This window comes from Juglans regia, chromosome 1 (assembly GCF_001411555.2).
Source record: "Juglans regia cultivar Chandler chromosome 1, Walnut 2.0, whole genome shotgun sequence".
NCBI classification, from domain to species: Eukaryota; Viridiplantae; Streptophyta; class Magnoliopsida; order Fagales; family Juglandaceae; genus Juglans; species Juglans regia.
This window is the reverse complement of record NC_049901.1, coordinates 6308950-6334634: the sequence shown is the minus strand read 5'-3', so window position 1 is coordinate 6334634 and position 25685 is coordinate 6308950. Positions and strand designations below refer to the sequence as shown.

The following is a 25685-nucleotide window of genomic DNA, read 5'->3' as shown; positions in this document are numbered from 1 at the left end:
CCCGTGAACCCGTGTTTGGCTTAATTTCTTGTCATTTTCTCATCATCCGCTTCGCTGTGGTTTCCGAATGTCTCACCCTTTTTCTGTCTTCTCCAGGATCATAGTTCAAACCCCACCATGTGCATGTGCCGCGCACCACCAGCAGTAGCATGCATGCATGCATGGAGTACTACTCTCACCCTATAGTAAAAAATCATCAAACCGGTCATGAGAAGTTCATTCAACATCATCAGTTTTATGGCTCTTGTATTTGTTTTTTTTAACGAAAGTAGCAAAACAGTCCTTTATGTTAAGAGAAATGATTTGTACAAGTTCTAAATAGATAAGTCTTTGTAAAAAAATGAACTCCACCTTAAAAAAATATAAAAAAAATTATTATTTATTAGTAGGACTCATTATTTTACAAAAGATTTATATAAAATTTGTCTATTTGAAATTTGTATATAACATTATTCTTATATTAATTACGAAGTGTCGCGGATCTGCATTACTAGTTGGAGATAGTAGATACTATTTGTTCCATCTCCACGTTAATAAAAGTAACATATATTATAAGTGCTACTCCATAAAGAGATCTTGTTTATAAAAATAAATTTATAAATTGGCATCATAATTTCATATCATACGTTAGATCTAATTTATAATAAAAATAACATTACAATTTAACATAATAAATTAAATCACGTCAATTTGTAGATTTATTTTTATAGAATCTAATTGGGGCTAATATATATATATATATATATATATATTTAATTGGTGGGTAGACATTACACTTTAGCCGTTCATCAAACTCATGATGTATATACATTCACATGCAACATGCATATATGGTTGAGGAGGAAAATTGCTTTGTCAAAATGACCAATTTGGGACCCACAGTATATATGTGTACTGTGAAGGCCTGCCTGCATATATATATATATATATATATATATATATATATATATATTTCTATGTATTATATATATCATTATAATTTCTTCACTGATCTTGACCAAACTTCTTTTTTCTTCCTTTCACTTTCGGCCATAAGTTGTTAGTTAAATTAAAACCCATCCGGGTTTAAGCTGGAGATATTCATGTATTAATTTAATTATTAAATGATCATATGGAGATCTACACAATCCAAAAGTCATACGTACACGACTAGCTAGCATTATTAAATGTTATATATATAGCCAATATATAAATATATATATATATTGTGTCTATCTTACTTTACAATTTAATTAGAACATTTGATTTTATCAGACATCTAAAAGAAATCTCAGATTTTTTAGTGTTTTTCTAATAGTAATTAGTTCCATGGCCAGAAATAAATATTCGAGGAAAAGTTATAGGGCTAATCACCAACCACTTCCGAGTTTAATTCAACATTTTTTTTATTCTGACTCCAATTTAATCGGAGTTTGATATCGACTTCCGACTCCATCTCCGTTAAAACAGAACGGAGTTAGATCGAATGTCGGATTTTAATTGCGAAATTGGGCTATACATATTTTAGACTTTTTTTAAATGGGTTCTGTTGTAAACTTTGATTGCATCGATTTTTTAACCCTAATTTTAAGACTAACACAACGGGCTCCATACAAAGTTCATATCGGCTAAAGATCCTTAATATTCATGTAGCAATTAAAGTACGATGCTTCCTCAAAAATTTGGAATAGGCCTTTTGCAGCTGACGATGACACTGTGACAACTATCAGCTCGTCGTATTATAAGAAAATTATTTATATATAATTTATTAATTTTTGTAAAAATAATTATTTTCTATTAAAATAAATCTATTTTTCTGGTAAATAATCATTTTCATCGTAAATAATTATTGATAAATAGTCATTTTTCTTATAGTATCATTGGATTTGTGTAATCTACAGATCTCGCTCATATATATATATATATATAAATTGTATCAATATAAATCAATAATAATTATCAAGTAATTATTCCGAGTGTGAATATAAAGTACAATAAGTATAATGAGACCCATTTGCATGCATGTGTAATGATCTATACCATGATGCTGAGAATTAGGCTGAGTTATGCCCTCCCAAATTAGCAACTAACGTTAGAATTAAATGAAGTAATTAATTAAAAATCAGGAAATTAATCAAACGCGGTTAGCCCAAACGGTACAAAGAGCCAAAGAAACGGTGAGGAAAATCCTCGTACTCTTGGATAAACCACCAAAACTACTATTCCGGCCACCTTCTGCGTTAATCACCAATGCAATCTGATCATCTTGATCATCTTTCCTTTCATTGGCCTCCATTATTAATATTCCAGCTGCTCTTTCCGCCCTGCACTTCATCATCTTCTTAAACCAACCTTTCCCACTAATATTCAACTTCTCTTCTTCCATATTATATCCTCCAACGTCGTGTATCTGCACCATAGAAAGAGCGACCATGCAAATGATAGCACTTGCTATTTCTCTATATGGCTCTACTGATTTGGTGAATGCTGAGAATTTTCCTCTTGCAAATGCCTTGAATTTCCTAAAGAAAGCACCTGATCTGTTATTAGATCCTGTTTGTGCATCTGCTTTCTCCCTTGAGAAGCTGTTCTTCATAACAGGGTTGAGGTGGATCTTAACTGTCTGCGATGGCACTATTTGGTGAAAGAATGTCTTGGCTACCAGGCGAGTTGAGATGAACATTCCGTGATTAACCTTAACTTCCTCAATCACCTCGAAGCTTGGAGAATTGGAATAATCATCCATGTTTCCATCATCGAGGAAGTTCTCGTGATCATTTGGCTCATCGTTGATGAACTCAAGCGGGAGATGATTCATCTCTGTGACGTCATTGAATTCGCCAAAGCTTTTGTTATCCCCGCTTTCTCCTGCATGAGCTGATCAACTCTTGTTAAAAACTCGAGGAAAACTGAAGTGCCGGCAGATTACAAAACGAAGAAAAGAAGAAACTGTACATGATTTTGATACCTGCTTGGAACTCACGCTCCAGCTCGCTTCTTCGGAAGCTTGAAATGTCTTCTATTGGAATAATCTTGGGTTCTTCCCTAAAAGTACTCTGTCCATTATGGATTTTTTGTTTTGTAAGATGAACTTAACGATCAATTACTTTCCATAGAATTAGTTTATTACAAAGGTAAACAAAAGAAAGAATGAATTTTGGCTATATATGCTTTTGGCCGCTTATGACAATTAGCTAATTGTAATATAATTTAGCCTTATTTATCTCATAAACTGAGAAATACTCTTAAATATAGAGTAATCCTATAAATTTATATGATTTGATGTGATTGGTTAAGTTGTAAAATTACTTTTATTCATGTAAATTAGATCTAATTAATAGATCACATGAATCCACATTATAATGTAAAATTATTTTTATGCGATCTCTTTATTACTGCAGCACTAGTCCTCGTAAAATAAAGTACCTTCTCTAGTTCTTTGTTCGACATTCCCACCCATCTTAAGTTCTCAGCTGCCATCCTCTCTGTCGAATTAAAATCTTCATCCAGATCTCCAATCTGTATTGGCCTCGTACTTGAATCTTCCCAGGACTTGTCGATATATGATCTCTCATATCTCAAATCGCTAACTGGATTGTGGGCATGATATTCTTTGTTAATCATAAAGGAGAAATCATCATGATCAGGGGCATAATCTTCACCCCATTGGACCGACAGGTTGGATTGATTCATCAGTTCTTGAGAAGCCTGAGCTACTGAAAGGATTTCCTGCAAAAGATCAGTTTCACTACTTTCGCGTACGGGTGTCGACTGTGACATTCTAAAGTCACTGAATTCAGCTTGAGGGAAGTCCTTAACCTCCAAAGGAGGAAATAATCGATGCTGCAACCTTGCGCACTCTAATGCTATATCGACCTACAAATTGACAGTGTAGCATGCATGGATTTTATTATAATCGGTAAAGATTAAAGGCGGGGCCGGGGATTTTATGATGATAGAAAATAGTAGAAATTTTTACCTTTGACGGATCTACATGAGTTCCATAATTTGGAAATGGCGCCGGGGGTGTCAAGTTAAATGCATCTTTGGATAAGAACTGCATCCATTTCCCATCTGATCTGGTTCCACTGATCTCATGTGATGATCCAGTTTGCATGTGTGGAGAGAAAGAATCATATTGCATTGGATAATCCGGGCTCTCCAAATCTTGATCACATCTTCCCTCAGAATATAGTTCAATGCTTGATGAGTGGTCGGTAGTTAGTTGATTGGTAGTTCTGTTAGCATATTGCTCTCCTATCTTTGGACCTGTTGTACTCTTCTTGAAAATACGACAAAGCGCATACGCGTCCTGTAAATATTTTACAAAGATGAATTCAGTCATGACCAAGCTGTGGGGTAGTTAATTTATTGATCATGTCACTGGTCTCTGGATTTAATTGTGAAAACCTCATCAGTTCGATGTCATCATTTGATGTGAAAGTTTATACGGGAAGCAAATTAAACATGAATTGCGATATTGAAACGGAAAACCAGCATTATGAAATGAAAAAGGAGGAAATATGAGAGAGATCAGAATATATAATATAGGTTGTACGTACCTGCAAGCCTGTAGGAGTTTCGCATTCTCTCTCATCCAGACGATATTCATGCATAACCCAACCTGTTCGAGCACCGTGGGGTGCTCTCCCTCGATAGTAAACTAGGGTTTTCTTCATGCCCACAGCACGCGTCTGAGAGTTCACTTTTCGATCCTTCCCGGTGGCCTTCCAATATCCAGCTTTAGTTGCACGATTAGTCCTTGATCCATTGGGGTACTTTCGATCCCGTGGACTAAAGAAATACCACTCGAGATCTTTGCTGGGTAATAATGATTTCCCTGTAACGTTTCCAAATTATATCAATATGAAATATATGATGCCATAATTTTTGCAAAACAGGGAGAGAGAGAGAGAGAGAGAGAGAGAGAGAGAGAGAGAGAGAGAGAGAGAGAGAGAGAGAGAGAGAGAGAGAGAGAGCAACAATAATGGATCGAATCTATATATTAATTATAGGCTTAAACTGTATGTTTGTGTGTGTGTATATATATATATATATATATATCTTCCTGTTAAGTTATAAGAACATTTGCATGGACGAAAAGGAGGATAACGGCCTATTCTTTAGATCAAGCATGCATTCTTCCCTAATGATGTTCAATTTTTATTCCCTGATCTACTTCCAAAACCTCAAATAAGAACTTGGTGAAAATTTTATTATATATGAAACTATTAAATCTGTCTTACGTTTCAGCTGCTAACCAGATCAATAAAATGTACGTTAACGCTATAAAAGCGCCCAGCTGGTAGCTAGCATTGCTTGAAACTTATATCTCAGCTTGCAGACAATGCAATTAAAGCTTTCCCTTTCCCATATATCCTTTTTGACTTGGTCGCCCGATATGTGTCACTACAGATCTTCAAGTTTACAACAACGTACTATAAAGATGAATTAATGGACCATGCATGCTTAAATTAGGGTCCTATGATCTAGTACGTACTTCCTTTTCCAATGAGCACATAAATCAAGGTAGAACAGATATTTTTACGTTAAAGTTTAAGATATTCAACTAGCTAATAATTATAAAGCATATATGCACGTTCAATGCAATTCACTATTTTTTCATTATAGACATGAAAAATGAAAACGAAAAGAAATCAAATCCTGTATGAACTGAAGGCCGTACGTAGATAATCAAGAGTTTATCAAATCATTAATTGTGTGGGGTCACCTACTTTTGAAAAAGGTGTTGTGACCTGTTTTGATCTTTTTCTTTGTGGTCAAGTTTCTAAAGAAAAAATATATTGGCACTTCAAGAAAAAAACAAAAGCATATGAATTATTTTATCTTCATAAACCTCTAACTTTTGTCGTAGGTACTCATGAGTCAAGATGCAGCATTCAAACCAGGAAAAAGTATTGTAATTTATGCAGGTCGGTACTTAGCAAATAACTGGACTGGATAAAGCAATTTTGGAAAAGGTAAGAAATCAGTAAAAGAATTATCATGAAGCCCTAAGAAAAAAGCTTCGTATCACCCATTTGATTTACATGTTAACTTTATCAAGAAGCTTTCCTTGTTGTTTTGAAAATATAAATGAAATAAAGAACGATAGTACATAAGAAACCATATATACAAGAAGTACCATAGAACGTACCCGGCAAGTCCCATGGTTCACATTTGTAGAGATCAACTTCAGGGATGATCTCCAATTCAATCGCACGGCCATTAATCTTTCTTTTGAGGTAGTACGCAACGAGTTCCTCGTCGGTAGGGTGGAACCGGAAACCAGGAGGCAATGAAACAGGAGCCATATATATATGTATGTATATATTAATTTGATGATCACCTTTTGGAACTTCTTCTTGCACGTCCTTGAAATTCTAGAGAATGAAAGAGGATATATATGATCACTAGCCTGGTATTACAAAATAACAAGGACCGGTACCAGCCCTTAAAATCGATAACTATACAACAGCTCGCACTGCATATACACCAAAAGAGAACTGTAGTATTAGCCATAGAGAATAAAGCTTAATGAATTCTCCATGCATATGTTAATATAGCAATTAGCAAACACGCACTGCATGCACCAATTGAGATCAACAGAGAGAGAGAGAGAGAGACCTTTGGCACAAGAAGAAGATCCCGAGTGACAGAGAGAGATCTAGCTAGAGAGAGAGAGTTGAGGAGCTAAGCAGGCCAGGAGTTGATGAGGCGCAAGGGAGAGAGCGGTGGAATGTGGGTGTTGCTTTGGGGTTGATAAGAAGACAAAAAGAAAGAGAGAAAAGCAATGGAGGCTGCCACCCCCCTCCTACCTCGCTACTTTAACTTTTTATTTGTTTTTTCGCAATCAAATTATAACTTGATTCTTGTTATCGTTATTTTGAAGCTATACTCTCTCTCTCCAATTATCCCATGCTTCGTTCTCGTCCTTTCTTGGTCCACGTGGTGACATCTTATTGGTTATTTTACCGGCCTTTTCTGTACGAAGAATCCACGTTAACGAGAAACCGAGGAAAACGAATTTCGGCGGCGTTCTAACTCAAGTATGTCCCTTTCACATGCATGCTAGCTGGTTCCTGTAGCAGTTTCGTACGTCCATTCCATCTATTTCCATATAATCATCGCCGATCGAGTCGCTTTTTCTCGTGTGATCATCGTGAGAAATTGTACGTAAATATAATATGCAAATTCCGAAACAACGTCAAAGTTTTCCTCTCGAGAAAGTTATATAATGTAGCCTATATATTATTGGCGAGTTGGCAACTATATATATTTATATATATAACTAGGAGATATTTGGACAAGTACTTGCATCGTTTGATCAAGAAGATCAGCATGCACGGCGTACTCCTACCATCCATATTTGAATTGGAAATTTTAATTAAGAGTAATTGTAAATACAATCATGAAATATTGTGTAAGTGTCGCATATTCTTTAAAAAAAGAAGATAAAGTTTATTATTAAAAAATTAATTTTTTTTATGTAAATCTCATAATTATTTATTTTTTTTATAAAGAGTGTGTGACGTTTACATATTTTATATATGATTGTAAATATAATTTCTTAAAAAATAAATATAGTAAAAAAACCTTGTAATCGAGAACTATTTTGTATTTTGTTTTTTTTCCTGAGCAGATAAATTGTTATGCCATATGGGAGAGTATACGCTAAAAAAAATAATACGATAATTAATTTGAGTTTTGCTACACGACCTATAGATAAATTTTTAGATTTTTTAAATTTTTTTTGAGTTTATTCTTTTTAAATTATTTCAGATTTTTTATTCATTATTTATATAATAAATATTTGATAAAATAATAAAATAATAAAAATTAAAAAAATATATAATATAGAGCGTGAGGAAATTGCAAAGATTTATTAAATTAATTTACTACAACTACGTACTAATTAATATCGATCCCTCCCCAATCGAACATCGTGACATGCAGCAGGCAAAAGCTCGCCAAGGTAATTGAAGACTACGGTCCATCGATCTATCGGGGCCCATTTGGGGCCAGCTTTAGACACGTGAACTAAAGTTACCACGTGGCAGAGCAGGATCGCTTGGTATGTTATCTCATCCTTTTTCCCATATGGATGCCATACACACATATATACTCTCTTTCATACTTTACCTTTCCATCAATCCAGCTTTTGGTGCTTTTCTCTTTTAAGGGTTTATGCATGCATGCTTGTTGATGGTTGAAGATATCATGATCATCAATATTTATATAGACGTAGTTGATCATCATCATTCAAATCTAATTGATGTATAAAATCAAGTCCGATTTAATTCTTTTTTGTGTGTGGCTATTAACAAACTAATAAATCAAGTTGGATGTTTATTCATGCATGGAATATTAGAATATATTAATAAAGTTCAATTAGTGGGAATTATGTTCATTTAGATCATGCAGGTATAAGGTATTAATATTCTTGTATATAGTATTTATCTGTCATAAATATTAACCGTATCAATAAAATTGGAATCACGTACTATTTTAAAAAAAAAAATACAGGTGTCTCTCATTTGAAATAGGTAAATTGTGATTTCTCGAATAGGGTTGAGAGGAGAACTTTTAGAATGATGAGTAGGAACCAACGTAAAAATACTTATCATATACAGTTTTTTTTTCTTAATCTCTTACAAGAAGAGATTTGGAAATTGGCCTTACATGTTATATATATATATATATATATATATAGAAATACTCTAACTATAAAATGATTACATAAAACTAATCTCACAAATTGATATGGTTTGTCAGATTTTAAAGTTACTTTTATTGTAAAACAAATTTGGCGGATCACATGAAGGCTTGAAGTCACGTGAGTTTGTGAAATTATCTTTATGTAATCCCTTTGTGATCATTTTTTACAAAGGCCTATAGCCTGGCTGGCATAATCCTCAGCTTTCGAAATGGAAATATGGAGTTCGAAACTCCCTCTCCCCAAAAAAAAAGAAGAATTTTTCTATTTCAATTAGTAAGGCATACGCATGTAATATATCGTTGGTTGCAAGGAATTTGAACACAGTACTGCATGAGGGCATTCTTTTGATTCCCATTAAAAAAAAAAAAGAAAAACAAAAAAGAAGCATTTTAATAAGCAAGTTTTATAAGTACACACACGATCCGCCTTAATTAAAAGTACTGTTGCCGAAAGCAAGCAAGCAAGCTAATTCATATAAATTATATATGCGTCTTTTCTAGTGATCCGAACTCCGCTCATAATCAAAATCCATTCATACTGATCTTCGAATTCACATGAATTGCAAAAGATCAATTATCTAATTGAAAATTCACATGCAAAAGAAATTAATAATTAATAGTTAAAAACTCATGATTAATAAATCATATTTCAATCCAAAAGAGTAAAGCAATCCTTTCTTTCGTCGGCAATCCATGATTTTTGGAGGCCAGGGAGAAAAAAACCCTCCCTCCCTACTCCCAAATACTCTATACCGTCGAATTAGGAATCGCTTTATGGTGTTAAAATCACTTCTTCATGTGTGCGAAACCCCTATTCGATGATGACAAAAAAAAAAAACAGACATAATTCAATTTGATAGAAAACCTCTCTCACTTTTTTCTTATTTATATATACGTATATATATATACACACACCTATGCACGCGAGAAAATATAAATTCAACTCTGTTTGAAATGGGGATGGAGCGCACCCGTGAAAAGGATGTGGAGATTTATATGGCTAAACTTATAAGTCGGAGTTGGTATCCAAGAAATTTGACTCCGACTCGACTATATATATATATATATATATATTATATATATATAGGCTCAAATCCTACTCTGATCCATAGAGTCGGATTTAGACATTTTTTTTTTTCATATTTTGCTCATTTGTAAATAAGACTTTATATATAATATATCATTTTTTTGTAGGTTTTCAAGTTTACTAAAAACATTACATAAACAAAAGAAATAGATTTTAGATATGAAAAAATCAAAAATATATAAACTAAAGATATTTCATATGCTATGCAAACTGAAAAATAAAAATAAAAATTTAAAGATTAAAAATATACAGTAAGCCCTTTAGGCTATTCTTGATATACTTTCATTCATAATTTCGTATTAGAATCTCAGACTCTCAAATCTACTAAAAACAATAAAATAATTGTTTAACTATCTAGCCAAGACCCAAGGCCCCAAATAACAACTAACAAGTAAAAGCAACAATGAGCCATCATGGTCCAATGGCAATATCCATCACACAATCATTCACTGTTGAATTAATTACAAATAGAAAACACAACCGACCACTCAAATACAAGAATATTGTATTATAATCTAGTTAAATGCTACCATATTAGAATCTAGATAATAAATTAATAATATTATAATATATATATATTATACATGATACATGACTAACTATTAGATAATCAAGTTTCATCTATCCTAATATATCTAATATGTATGATAGTGATACTATGATGTGTAGTGTGTACATATAATTGATTATTAATCTATTAATATTATTTTTTAACAATTATCACATTGATTATTAGTCTATTAATATTCTTGAATTTAACTATATATATGTTTTAGACCTTTTTATATGAGTATATATGATCAATATATAAATAATACATATTTTTATTAAAGTAAGGTCAAAGTCGGATTCGGAGTCGGAGCAAGAGCAAAGTGGGTCAGACAATAAATTCAACTCCAACTTTTAATGTAAAAAAAACTCCAATTCCAAATTTGACGGTGTGGAGTCGGAGTCAAATTTTTAGATTTTTGCACAACCCGAATAGAGATTCGATTGTGAAACCATTCCATCATAAAATATTAATTAAAACATGCAACTTAATTTGGGGGCAAAACTTCATTGGCTCACGTGCACGAAAATAAGAGAAATAATACTTGCAGTCGTGAGTGCGCAAGCGTTGTACAGTCGTTTTGAAAAAAATAAATAAATATGGGATCCACATGAAAAGAAATTAATTTTTTAATAATGGACCCCACTCTTTTTCAAAACGACTGTACGGCGTTTGTGCATTTCACGACTGTATATAGCATTATTCCAAAAATAAATCCGGTACATGAATTTGGCATAAGGCCGATAACATATATGCATCAAGGGGCCATGGGGATACATGAGGCGACACCTCGTTCAATGAAAAGCACGCAACTTAGCACTCGTTTGTTTAATAAGATAAGTTGAGACAACATTTAAAAATTGAATAAAATATTTTTAAAATATTTTTTTTAATATTATTTTTGTTTTGATATTTGAAAAAATTGAATTATTTATTTTATTTTGTGTAAAAATTTAAAAAAATTATAATAATTAGATAAGATGAGATAAGATGAATTGAAAAGTTTTATGAAAGATAACGAAGCCTAATTTTGGAGGGGAGGAATTTCAATGCTCATGTCCAAAAATAAACCCAACTTCGTATAGCTAGCGCGGGGATGATGAAGCATAAACAATGATAGCTCATGGGGTAACTATCAGAACCTTTTTCAATGAAAAATTAGACGCAATTCAATTTGACTCCATAACAAAAATCCAAACACATTAAAGTCTAGGTCAAAGTCAAAGTTAAAGTCAAAGATAATGTTTAAAAAAAACTAATATTTTATTAAGTAGTTGTGTAAAGGAAGTATAATAATTTGATGTTTATCATTTTTGTTTAACATAATATTCCTTATATTAGGATAAGCTCAATTAATCGGAGATGTAGGTTTGTAGGTTTTAGGGTGATTACCGCATGATCCACACTCTATCCCGATGCCAAGGGTGGGGGCAGAATCCCCATCCGTGCCGCCCCCCGCTCACTCCTAAAGTATCAATGAAAAAGTTTTGAATTTCGCATAATACCAGCCAGTACGATTAAAATATACCGTTTTTGTGACGTAGCTGGTATAGAGAAGGAGAATTTCGACCGTTCACTTTTTTTTTTTGTTATTTCTTCAAATTGCAAGCTCCTTTTTTTTACCTCCTAATTCAGACTAAACTATTTATAATTTATTAATATATAGACTATTCTGAAACGGTACTGGTACCAAAATATCTATTTTCAATGCCTCGACCGAAACAGTCATTAGTACGGTATTCAAAACATTGGTCAATGGCCCACTAGGTTCAAAAATTATTCTAGTAACATTTTTTTTTATCCAAATTGTAAATATGACCATAATTTAAAAACTAATAACATAATTTTTAAATTTGTCATTGTATATTTTGTGCAAATTATAGTGTAGTAAATTTAACCTTTATATAAGAAGTCAAGGCAATACAAATGTCTTACTTAAACAATGTGAAACTCTTGTATTACCTGGGCCAGATGACGTGAGTGGCCCAACCCTAGTACGGTTTAACTCCCCACAAAGCTTTGTTTTATTTGAAGGCTTAATTTGAAATCAGCTATCTGATAATTGCGAAAAAATGGCAAAGATTCTGAACATGCAACTTCTCTTAGACCAAACCTCTTTCCTTAGACCTCAGTATTTCTCAACCATTAGAGAAGTTGCAATACATTCAATATCCCGGTAAGAAAAACTAGCATAAAGATTTCTGGGTGCCAACAATTTGGAATTTTGGGTAGTCACGAGGGAAGCATTAAGTTCCATCAAAACACCAGCTTCCTGTAAAAGCTCTGGCTTTTGCTATACCAGCTTAACCAATATGCTGCAGGTTGCCACAAAATTGTGTGAAGAAACAGAAATAACTCTTAACTCCATTTTGGTAGGCACAAAGCAAATAATATTTTGGAGGATCTACCGGCTAAACTACCTTAATTTATCAAATTGTGAGGCAATTAAAGGTGTGAGCATCAAAGGGCTTTTTTAAAAAAAAAAACAAAAATCTACATGGATTATGTAATCAAAACGGCTGTAGAGTTGTCATCCGTTTTTGGATTGCCAAACTTGCTGCTGGAGACCTTCTATAAAATCTGGCTCTTTTCCACTAAGTGTGATGAAAATCAAGAGCAATGCCGGTGGCTTTTATAAGTTGTCAAATGCTTACCAGGCAATCAGGCACAAATTGAAAGGCCTTTCACTTTCCAGATGCAATTTCTTAGAAGCAAAAACAAGAATACCTCGATAATGCATTTTCTTGCAAAAGCTAGCATCTCTAGGAAGCCTACGCAAGCCACTCCTAGAGCTTCAAATTCTATCTTGATCAGAAAAACCTACTAGTCCAACCAAACCTAAAACGCTTCTTGGAAAGTTGTCTCTTATGACCTTCCACATACCAATCGGTTCAAGAAAAGTATCATAAAGAACCCCTTATGTTCATTTCGTAAAGACCATCTAAAGAATAGAGAGCAACTTATGCAACTTTCTGCATGGATTGAACCAGCTTAAATTGGTATGCGGAATTGTTATGCAACTTTATATTACAAAGACTGTCATTTCATCTCTGATGAATTGTGTCCCTGGGAGTCCTAAAGGGAAATCATGCTTAACAATTATAAGATATGCAGTTTGGATGAGATGGAAAGGGAGAAAAGAAGCTTACTTCTGGAAAACCTGCCAGGTCCTATGTTAGAGGCCATCATCAACAGAAACTTTATAATTCTTCCGAACTCGGTAAGCACAAAGTTTGATGCAGGTCATATCCATCTTCAGCAAATCTCCATCCATCTTTCTTTTTATCTCATCTAGAAGAGTAGTCATAACAATTCCAAAGCAACAGGAGGGACAATATCATCTCACCATACAGTTGGTTAACCAACATATTAGCTGACAAGTAATTCTTGCCTATCAAAAACATTTTATAGTGGTAATCATTAAATCAATAATGATCACAAAAACTGACGTAGATAGAAAAGGATAAATCCAGTCATTTACATTATATTTACTAACACCCAATAACGTCTTTAAATTGGATTCACTAAGACCCCACTCGTGTTTAAATTACATTCACGAACACCACACTCACACTTGAAACCAGAAAGCACGTAAATTTTCTTATCAGGAAAAGAAGTATACATTTTAATTGGAAGGTCGAGTCAAAGATTGAAACTTAGGAGAACCTGTTCTGATACTGTGCTAATTCACCAATTATGACAAATGCTTTAACTGATAGGAAAGGGTAGGTTCAACTTTAAATTATGTTCTCTAACAGTTGTTGTGTATAACTATAATCGGAAATTTTTGTGCAAGTCAATAATTTGAACTGCATATGGCCGGGGAGAGAGAGAGAGAGAGAGAGAGAGAGAGAGAGATGCTTTTATTGAAAACTGTACACGGATGACATAGGCAAGATGTTCCATATGAATGCACCTAAAGTACTTGAAGATTTTTCATCCACTGCACAGACTTCCTTGTAATGCCTAAATGTTATCCACCGGCCATTTGTTAAGGTAGACCAGACCAACACTTATATAGGGCAAATAAAAATTAGCCCTCCATCTGATTATGAAGAGTTGCTATAGCCTTCAATGTCATACTTTTGATACACAATAACTTGATTCTCCCCCCACCATTCCTCTGCTTCCCTCTCGGTGAATCGTTTTCGGCTGCAAAACAAGCAGCAAGTAGCAATTAAAGCTCAGATAAAGCAGTAGTGCACTAAGTACTAACAGGACCACATCAAAAACTTGACAATGACATTGACATAACTCACAGTAAGAAGTTCTCTACACTAAACATCTGCTTAAATCACCATATCTAATAATTGCTACCATCACAGAGAGCCAATTATTTTGACAAGTATGCAGTCACCTGCACACAAACACACACATGCACAAAAGCAAAAGTGCATTTGCTATTCGAATCTATCATTACACATTCAGACACATAAATTTCCGTTAAGTTTCAAGATAAGATCCTATTCGTATGTAATGATCAACTTGATAAAAGGTTACCTGAATCTCACTCGTTTCAGCCCCTTATGTCCACTTGGCAAAATTGTAAATGTGATATATACACCGGGTTCGTACTGTTCAACCCATTCAGGCGTTGATGCTTTAGCTCCATTATGTGGAGATTCGGTTCTTGTAACATGTGAATTCTCCATTGATCTGGTGTTTTCATCGCAAACATCTCTCCCGTACTTGGATCTTAAAGTACCAGAGAATATAATAGGAGTATTAGATAGACTATCTACTTCTTTTGGTGATCCTACTTGAGGAGGCAGTTTAGTAGCCACAATCATAGGGCACACCAGCTCAAGGCTATCTTTATATGCTGGTGAGATTTGAGGCGGAGTCGCAGGAACTCCATCTTTCAGTTGCGTTTTAGTAGAAACTTTCTCTGATGTCATATGAAGCTGCAAAAAATGATATTTTTATCAATTAGAACAATGAATTGAGCAAGGGCTTACTTGGTTATCCTCTAAAGATTGAATTGGGAACTTAAGTTATTATTGTATGTGTAAATTTATTGACTTGAAAAAAAGGGTGACGTTTGAAATGGCAGTCGTACATGTCCATTGTAATTTATAAGAAAACCTGAAGCATCAAACAAACCATAAATGCAGGCAAATGAAAATTTACCCTTAATGCCAATGCTTTTATGACCTCCTTTGCTGCCTTACACTTGGCAGTCTCTTCCCTAGCTAGGGACCACATTTCCTCAATTTGTTTTTGACATTCTTGAATCTTCTGGCTTCTAATCTCATTTTGCTTTTCAAGGTTTCTTGCCTATAAACAGAAAGCAGAGAAAGAATACATCAGCATCAAAGCTTGTAAAGAAAGAACCTTTTTCAATCACAAACCAAAGAAAGCATTTTATGGTTTCTCCTGATGCATATATACAATGGCTGAGGGTGAGAGGTGGTGTCATGTTTTTCTTGACTCCTCCCTTGAATGTCTCTCGCAAATTTCCATTTTTGCTTTATATTTTATGATGCTAATTTCCATAATAATATTAGATTTCTGAATATAAACTTGTGGGACGTGATACAGCAATGACAAGCCTTTTGTTTTGCTTTCTGCCTAGTCTGATGTAATAGCTTTCTCAAAGCCCAACTGTACAGGACCGATGACAAAAATCAAAATTAACATTTCAGAACTAAAACTCTCCTTCTAGAGGCACCTCACGCCATGTTGGGGCAGCTATAATAATTTTCTTTTCATCATTAAGCCCTTTTATGATATTATATTTTCTTTTTCACTAGCAGTTTCACCTTTTTGCATATCCTTAGCCCATATATTACTGCCTGGCTGTAGACCAAAATCTGTGCAAAGGACTAAAAAAAATGATACAATTGCAACAGGCCAGTACTTTTTGATGTCACACTTTCCTGTTTGCGGATATGAGTAGCAGTCCTATTTGTCAACTAAAGAATACTCACAAATTACCTATCAGAAAACATTATCTTGTGTTCGTGCACTTACTAAAGAATGGCAGAGACAGATGCAGTACAACCAAGAAAAAGAACCTTAAATGGGAATAGTAACAATAACAATAATAAAGCAATTACCTCAGCCCTCAGCCTCTGCACTTCTTCAATGAGCATCTCATGCGATATGCCTTTCGGCCCATTTAAGTCGCTGGAAATAGCAGATGCAAAATGAAGGGGGGAAACAGAATATGACTGACTTTCTGATAGAGGAATAAGTGCTCCAGAATTTTCTGGACAATATGTTTTAAATAAAGGAGGGCATGTGACTTTTCCCCATTGGGGCAGTCCACCTGACAAAGAAGAAACAGGTTCTAAATGCTGCTGATTTTCCCCTTTGTTTTCTAGGGTCTTCCTTCCACCATATTGGCTTCCGTCATCACAAGATTGTCTAATTGACATCATTTGACTCCATTTTGGAGCTAAAAGTCCTTTTTCTTCTTTCTTATCAGGGAAGAGTTTTCGTTGGGTCAAGTGCTGTTTTGGACTGCAACTTTCTAGTTTTAATAGCCTACCTGAATTTGTCATTTTCTGCAGATTATTAAAGCATGGATCACAGACTCGAAAAGCCTTGCTAGTATTAGGTGCAAGAGAGGCATTTGTAACCTTCTTACTACAACATGAATGGCAGAACAGGAGACCACAGTTGTAACAGTTATGCTTCTTCCTTGTAAATCCAAAAGATAATTTGCATGCAGTACAAGATGACTGATCACTAACAGAAATAGATTTGTGTAGACAGATTGCAGCTGTGAAACTTGATCCACAAGCAATACTTTCCACCTGCCTGTCCCTCAAAGCCTCTACTAAAGTGGGTAAGTTTCTGTCTTCTATATCACCTAATCCTAACTGCCCATTGGCACCCTTTCCCCATGTATACACATTTCCACTAGACGTCAAGACAGTAACATGATATGAACCTGATGATATCTCCTTAACAGACTCTTCTTTAAGCTTCCCTTCAACAATTGTGATTGATTTATCCTTGCCCCGTGGATTCCCTAACTGCCCGTGCATTGCACTTCCCATTGTATAAACGGTACCCAAATTGGTAAGCCCAACTGTCAGCGTTCTTGCACAAGAAACTTGAACAAAATCATGATCCACTAGTTGTGCAACACATGTTGGTAAAAGGTTTCTCTCTTCATTAGCATGCCCAAGCCTCCCCTTATCCCCATCACCCCATGTAAATAATTTCCCACCTTTAGCATTAAATCTGAAACGGTCAACCACAATGTCAACAATAGCAGCGGTATGCCATGATCCACACGCAACAGATTTTACCCACAAACCTTTGAGAGATTCAACTTCTTTTGGCTGAGAAACACTCTGAAGATTACCGTGCCCAAGAACCCCAAAAGTCCCATCTCCATATGTAAATAACTGCCCAGAGGTGGAAACAATTGCTGTATGCCATTCCCCACAAGAGACATTTGATATAGTTACACCATCCAGAGGGCCAGAAATGTTTCGTGGCAACCATTGACTTCTATTTCTCTCACCCCTTATATCACCACCACAACCATTTTCACCCCATGTATATAGCTCACCAGAGTCAGTTAGGGCACATGTTTGATATTCACCACAGGCAACAGATTTTACACGGACCCCTGCAAGAGAATCAACAATTTTAGGCAAGCTCTCATCTATATTAATCTTGTGCCCCAGCCTACCCCCCTTCTCCTCACCCCAGCAATATACTTCCCCATGTGTGGTGACTAAGGCAGCATGTTTCTCTCCTAAAGATAAGTTCTGCACATCATACTTCATGGTGGATTCCAGTATTTTGGGTAATAAAGCATCCACTTGCACTCCATTATAGTTCCCAAACCAATCCACCCCACCACCAATAATCCCCCCTCCCATTCCTTCACCCCAAAGCAAAACATCCTTCAAAACCTTGTTCTTATCTTTTTGCCGAGATCCACAAGGCATAGCAAGTCTAAGAGGCGCATTCTTTTCATGTTTAGTATTAGCAGTTGGTAGCCCCTTCTTGAGATTATCCGCTTCAATATATGGAGAATTTGGAATTGAGATAGCCAGTGTATTCTGCACATTTGATAGGACTGACTCCGATGAACAGAAGCAATCAGAAGAATATGATAAGCCATCAGAAAAACACCTTTCTGAATGAGACAGAGTAGGACTCCCAGATAAACTGTGCACCTTCAAGAAGCACAACAGTCATGAGAGAGGTGGTTGATACGTGCCATCTTCTTGTTTTACTTAGAAGAAATTAATGTTGCCTAATTTTCAGCAATCTATCATCTTTTTTTTTTTTTTTTGATAAGTAAGCAATCTATCATCTTGAACATAGTTAAATCAAATAATAAACATCAAATGCATGGCATGACAATCTATCAGAGAAACAATAAATTATCTTGAAAGGAGAGATTTGTAAAACCGAACTTATCTAGAACAAGCATGGTATGACAAACATCAGGAGAGAAATGGAAGATTGTTATGAGATTCACAAATATTCTTCAAATACATCTGACTTTCTTCAGTAGAACTCAGGTAGTTGCACTCTCCAATTTGATAATCCAAAAAGCCACAGAAAAAAAATTATAAAAACAAATGGGGGTTCAATGCATCCCATTCTTTTACTAAGATGAAATCAGAATTTTTTTTAATCTTATTTTATTATACTTCATACCATCCAAGCACTTGTTTTTGGAATAATAAGAGAAGATTTGTGAAGATAGAAATTTTATATTGATACCAAAGAATAGCTAGGCATTGATATCTTTGGTATACAAAAGATGACGCTGGATTAAATTATACAAGAGTTTTGTACTATTGTTGAATACTAATCAAGAAACAGGGATCATTGGGCTAATTTGGTATTAGTACTTCCACTCCCACTTCATTAGGGAAGGAGTAAGAGAGAGACAAAAGGAAAAAGATTAGAGCTTGAATTGAGAGGAGAGGAGAGGAGGAGAATGACTGGGAGGGGTTCAAGGTTTTTTTAGCCTTCGTAAGAAAAGAAGAATTAGGAAATGGAATCCTTGAAGATTTTCTACAAGCTTTTTCTACATCAAATTTTAGTTTCTTGATTTAATTTTACATTAGACTACTTTAAGAAAAGCAGAAACATCAATGCTTAACATATAATAGTACATATCCACATATATATTTCACATTCAATATAATAGATTAGCATGTATAGCTTATAGCACATACAAACTAGAATGTACAGCATATTTAACATATACATATTAATATATGCAGATTTATACACACATGTGCTATATATTTACAAGCCTTAAAGGTGCTGAATCAAGCCAAGTTGAATGAGCTTAAATTGGGCTTATGCGAGTTAGACCTATTTGATATTTGAACTAAACTTTTTGTTCAAGCTGTTTATTAAATAACCTAGTTTGAGTTGTACTTGTATATGGATTGGGAACTAAGGTTTTGTTAAGTTGAATTGGGTTCTATCCAAGATTTAGCATTTATGCACAAGTTGATTACAGTTTATTCTTCATGATATGAAAAGAGGCATGACAAATAAAAGAAGCACCATAATGAGTACCATCATCATTTTTTGTAAAATCAACACTTGGAAAGGCTTTGGAAAAGAGGGATGATTGCCAAGGGAAATTACCTAATTGACCAATGGTTACATAACCAAACATTATCAACGTGTTATTTTTTTCTCTTTTGCTAGGATTTTTTGCAAATTTTTTCATAGTGACCTTTGACAGTTTTTAAAATTTGCCTGATTATTTGAAACTATTTTTGAAATTAATTGATCTTGACTCTATCAAAAAAACTAAAGAAACACACAAAATGAGGTATTCAAAACCTGTGAAAGTTCGTCGGCATCCTCCAAAAGTCCTAAATGGTGCTTTCTTCGAAAGAACCCAGCAGGACTATTGACACAAGTTTGTACCCCTCTGCGGCTCCTTGACCTACTTAACGGCCTATGATGTTGACACCTGGATATTACAGCTCTCAAGCCTAAATTCCAACTATCAGCCTGAAATTTGTCCTTGCATATCTAGAAAAAAGTGAAGCTATTAGTCTTAGCCAAACAAGGATAATACAAACTGTAAAAGAAATATAATTTCCTCATATAAAAGCCATGACTATTGAGATTAATTACCAAATCAAGTGAGCGTTCACCACATATCAGCGAAAACGACTGGCATTCCTTTTCAGGCTGAAGTTGCCCCTGAAAGCTTATCTGAGAGAAGAGGAATTCCCATTCCAAAAATAATAAAGGAGATATTTAAACCCCAGCAATCAAGGGATAACCAAAAGAGAGGCGTAAGCATTTTTTACATACCTGTCCTGAAATTATCTCCTTAACTGAGCTTAATTTCAATTGCTTTTCCTTCTGCCCGGAATACCAAATCAAATATTTCTCATCCTGAAAAACCAAAACAAATCAAAGTCTTGATCATCTAAGTCTAGCATAATCTTTCCTGAAGCAAAGGTAGATAAAGGTAAATAGATTAATAACAACAACTATATTTGCAGGGTGTTGCTTTAGATAAATAGCATAACAAAAATATTTGCATGGTGTTGTTTGGGCATTGAATGTTTTAATTTTGGCTAGAGTTCCACAATGCCCATTCGTTTACTTTGAATATTGATTAACATGGTTCATAGAAAAGAAGCAATCAAATTGTCTGACACAAACCAAGCTAAATGTCTATAACACAATAAATGAATTGCATTGTGATATACATGTCATTAGATAATCAAATGTAAGAAGACAATACATAAACCCCAGTTTATGTTTCCTAATCTACTTCAGGATTCTTATATTGGCCTACCCTATACTAAATCAGTATACAAGAATCCATGTACAGCAAATTCATAAGCACTTTCTGATAAATTATATATGCACCTCCATGACAAATCATAAATATTAAAGAACACAAAATAAGGAATATCAGTAATTTATCAACTCCCTTGTTCACACAAAAGAAGCAGTGTAAGTCCACATAAATACATTAAACTATAAGCATGATGCATAATTGCTGCATATAAAAAAGTGAGCGTCACTAGAATTGTTGCAGCACCATCTCAAATTCCTCAAATATCTAGAATAAAATCCAGACTAAAATCAGCCTGAAAGCCCTTTTCTATACCTTTTATCACCCTTTTCAGTTGAAGCAGTTCATTAATATATTAAAAGAAGGTTCTAAATCAGGAAGTTGAAATTACACAGTTGGACTTGTGTATGTTGACAACATAGAAGTCGAGTCCTTTTTTAGCAGCCATTATTATCTGTGTAGATAAGTTACATGCCACAACTAACTATTTTGTGTCACTAAATGCCACAAAAGGGCTATCTACAACAATTGGCAGTTCCAAAGCCTACAAGTTCTCGCACAAATTTTAGGAAACAAATTTGTCAAAGGAATAGATGTGGATGAAAGATAGTTGACTGAATTAGGTCGTTCCTTTGCAGAAATCTAGTTGCTCAACACAATTAGCCAGCAAACATGATCACCATACATATGGAGTAATATAATCCTGCATTAACATGAAAATGTAACCATCTCATAATACTAATTACATCATATGTACACACCGTAGAAAGCCTGAAAGGGAAACATTTGGGCTTCCCTCTTCGTCCACACTTCAAAAGATATGCACCCTTCTTTATGGATAAAATTGCCTGCATGGACTCACAGAGAAAGGTTTCAGCATTTTGAGACCAGGGGGGACCATCATCAAACTACTTAAAATCAACATAAGTGCCCCTTCTTCTACAAAGCACATACTTCCACGATAGTGAGAATTCTTTAATACTTTGAAATCTTCAATGCTTCAAGATCCTATGATGTCAATCTCATGAATTAAAGGTAGCAACAGAATTTAGGGAACAAAAAAAAAAAAAGCCTCAAAGTTTACTTCTCTTCCTTTTACTCATGGTTTCCTCAGCAATAAGTTTGAGGTCAAAAAAGCATTTTGTGTGCCCCACCTCCCAACTTCTTTTATCATTATATCAAACTCTTCTTTTATCATTATATCAAACTCACAGTAAGCTTGATATCCTATGATCTCAACCTCATTTAATATTGATCTAGGTTGGAATATGTTTCAGTTTCAAAAATCTCAAATTATTGTATGAAACTGTAATTAAAATAAACATTATTTGTCAGAGAATGAGTAACATTTGATGCAACGAGACTAATAAGAAAACATAACTAAAGAGAGTCCAAAAGCTAGTTAAGACCGAGATTGCATCAAATTTTACTCTCAATGTTGTAGATTATTTCATTTAGTAAGAGGTGGATTCTTCATCACTTTCATAAAACTAAAGCCATTCTACGTCACCCCTCATTGCAGAACTGGGTAAGAACCAAATCAAAGCTCTGGAAACCACCACCAGCAATGGAAACTACAGCCTTTCGTAGTCTTAGAAGAAAAACTCATTTTTCTTCCCCCCCACCCAAAAAAAAAATACAAACATTAAATCGTAAGAATTGCCGTCAGCATTTGATCCCTGGTAATAGGACCCATTTCAATGTTTTGGCAACTACAAAACACAGTATTTTCAAATCACTATGAACATGAGAGACATGTAAGTTATCCAGGCCATATTAAAGAGTAAAAGATAAACACAACAGTATAAAATTTGAAATCACAATTGGGCGCAGTGTTCACAAAAAACCACAAAATGGTACTAACAAAAAAGTAATCAACTTTAAAAACAATGCCGCACAATGCCCAGTTATACATCCCCAGCACCCCTCCCCCCAAAGCCCCCACTTCGTAAAAAAAGGGGGCAATAGCTTATTGATCCACACAACAGAAAGAACTCGACTTTCCAACACAAAATTCAATAGGAAGTTTGCATCAGTAATTGCCAACCAAGTTTGGAACCACAAATGTGATTTCAAAAGAACCAAAGGGGCATCATTTCTCAGAAAAAGCAAAGAAAACCAAAACGAGACCTGTTCAACTGCCCTGTCAAAGGGTACTGTAGCTAAGGATTCTTCACCCATTTTTTGCGGAGAAGTTCATAGAAGAGAGAATGGCCAACAAAAGAAGCGGAATGAGGAACCCCGGTTTCCCAACAAGGAAACCTTAACAGCAGAATGTGTGAGAACTTAGCATGCAGAGAATCAGATGCTTCCTCTGCTTTGCACAGAGCATAGGTATTTTAGAGAGAGAGAGAGTTCTTTATTTCTTTTTCTGTTTTTCTGGCTGGGGTGTCTTTTTTAACAAGGGGCCTTTCTCTTTATAGTGAATCTGTTTTTCCTTCGCCCGGAAAAGAAAAAGAATCTGTTTTTCCTTTACTGTTTGTTCACTTCGTAAGTCGAGCAGAAAGAGAGAGAGAGAGAGACACGGTCACTAGACACAAAAGAGGTTTAACAAGTAAACTAAGCTCCCATATCACATGCGCTTCTATATTATAATATTTGACGAGTCTATTACCACATGCTGTTCTGTCGTCTACTTTCCCCCTTTTTCCTGCGGTGGGCAGCAATCCATTTTCATCCCTTAATTTATATCTATATATATTATATTTAATCTCTAATAATTTTAAATTTAATATTTTACATTAAATTATATCAATTTAAAATTTTAATTTTTATTTTTAATATATTTCACTAAAATTAATAAAAGAATCTAGTTGGAATTTTACTTGTATATCGACAAAGACTAAAATAAAATTAATATTTTGGTTTTGGTTTTGGTTTTTTCAAAAATAAATAAATAAAATACTTCATCATGCATCTTTTTTAATTCCACGGATTTTTTTTCTTATTTTTTGTTAAAAGAAATTCTATTTACGATTTTCACTTAGAGATTACCTTTTATCAAATAACAAAAAGTATCATTTTAAGAATGATAATTTTATAATTTTAAAAAATTTAAATATAAAATCATCTAGACTTACATTATAAAATAAATATTATATCTAACGTCGTTTGTTAAATCATCGTTAACATGTAAATCATACAAGTGATCTCTCTTATATGATCTTGACCGTTACTTTTAAATTAAATGGCTGAAATTTTGTGTCATCAATGCTAATTACTTGTACCAATTCCTAAAATCTTGTATTTTAGGATTACAATATCGTTTCAAATTAGTTTTTGAATTAAATTGAAACTTTATTAATTTGCTCTTTGACGTGGGTTTTGGACGAAGCCATGACATAAGGTCTGCTGTCAAAATAAGAGAATAAGATTCGAACCGGCCCCTACCCATTTATAAAAAAAAGTAAAAAAAATGTAATTACATTGAATATAACCCTAAAAATAAGGAGAAAAAAATGGAGCTGGTAGGGTTATACGTTGCCAATTCTGTACTCAAACCAAAACAGGAGAAAAGGAAATTACGTTGAACCTACGTACGTATATGTAACTAATCTGGAGAAAATCTCCGAGACCTCTATTATTTGGAAGGTGATTGTGTGAAATTTAAACTAAATAAAAAACTTAAAATTTGAAAAAAAATCTTTAATATTTCTATATATAAAAGCTAGCTTCACTAGCACATTAAAATGATTAATTGTATAATTATAAGTTGTAAAGAGCGCAGTCGTACAGACATCATTATTCCAAGGACTTGGGACATCTTGATCAACAAGAATACTATATATGCATGCATTATATATCATGCACTATATTTTCACCATATTCTCTCCGAAAATTGACAGCTACGTACGTACCCAAAGAAAATATCTGTTGATCCTCTGCCATTATAATCTCATTGCACATGATGATCAGTTTGTACCTTTTGATCGATCTCATGGGCCATTTACGATTTTGATCATGACAAATTGAATAGTCAACTGCTGAACATCAAAATCGTTACCTAAATTGAAAGGACTTTTATGTCAGGATTCCTATATATACCTAAAATCCAATGAAAATTAACTCCATGATGTAAGTTTGTGTATTGCATGTATGCATTCTTCTTGTGCTAACGTATATATCTATATCAAATGGCCGCCAGGGCCCAGGAAGCCGGCGGCCTCCACAACCGTATATATGACCGGTACGTATTCCCTGTTTGACAACCACTCGCATCATTAATCTGAGGAAACTAGCTAGCTAACTTTAAAAGAAAATATCGGCAAACATCATTTGATCATGTTTGGATAGTTAGTTCAGATAGAGACATGCTGTGAGCTAGTTAGTTTTGTAAGGATATGAAATGTTCCAATAAACTAGTGAAAAAATTTACTATTTTTGTTAGGGAAATATTTTATAGACATAAAAAGATTACATAAAAATAAATTTATAAATTGATGTGATTAGATATAATATGTTAAATTATAAAATTATTTTTATTATAAAATAAATTTAATTGATTTTATAAAATTATATTAATTTATAAATTTATTTTTATTTATCTAACAGTTATCGATATAAAATTGTTTGCCGAGAGAGAGAGA

At 34.2% G+C, this 25685-nt stretch overlaps 2 protein-coding genes across 5 annotated transcripts; both read right to left on the bottom strand.

The window, feature by feature from the left end:
• Positions 1 to 1958: 1958 nt before the first annotated feature.
• Positions 1959 to 6736, bottom strand: LOC108987952 (NAC domain-containing protein 86-like). 2 transcript variants are annotated; one of them, XM_035688266.1, is made up of 7 exons: positions 6607 to 6736; positions 6137 to 6463; positions 4542 to 4819; positions 3959 to 4291; positions 3406 to 3855; positions 2948 to 3035; positions 1959 to 2856 (listed from the first exon to the last, which is right to left on the bottom strand). In XM_035688266.1, the coding sequence occupies exons 2-7, from the start codon at positions 6291 to 6293 to the stop codon at positions 2114 to 2116; spliced, it is 2049 nt and encodes a 682-aa protein (XP_035544159.1). In that variant the 5' UTR covers positions 6294 to 6463; positions 6607 to 6736; the 3' UTR covers positions 1959 to 2113. The 2 variants fall into 2 exon arrangements, with proteins under 2 accessions (XP_035544159.1, XP_018816579.1); XM_018961034.2 differs by having other exon boundaries at positions 1959 to 2847.
• A 6685-nt stretch (positions 6737 to 13421) lies between these two features.
• LOC108987924 (PH, RCC1 and FYVE domains-containing protein 1) lies at positions 13422 to 23472 on the bottom strand. 3 transcript variants are annotated; one of them, XM_035687953.1, is made up of 10 exons: positions 23230 to 23472; positions 21861 to 21947; positions 20604 to 20687; positions 20421 to 20501; positions 20121 to 20315; positions 16394 to 18478; positions 15465 to 15611; positions 14835 to 15238; positions 14418 to 14486; positions 13422 to 13725 (listed from the first exon to the last, which is right to left on the bottom strand). In XM_035687953.1, exons 1-10 carry the CDS (start codon positions 23278 to 23280, stop codon positions 13704 to 13706), a joined length of 3225 nt encoding a protein of 1074 aa, XP_035543846.1. In that variant the 5' UTR covers positions 23281 to 23472; the 3' UTR covers positions 13422 to 13703. The 3 variants fall into 3 exon arrangements, 2 of the variants coding, with proteins under 2 accessions (XP_035543846.1, XP_018816535.1); XR_004800926.1 differs by having other exon boundaries at positions 13667 to 13725; positions 14251 to 14486; XM_018960990.2 differs by lacking the exon at positions 13422 to 13725 and having other exon boundaries at positions 14201 to 14486.
• Positions 23473 to 25685: the final 2213 nt, after the last annotated feature.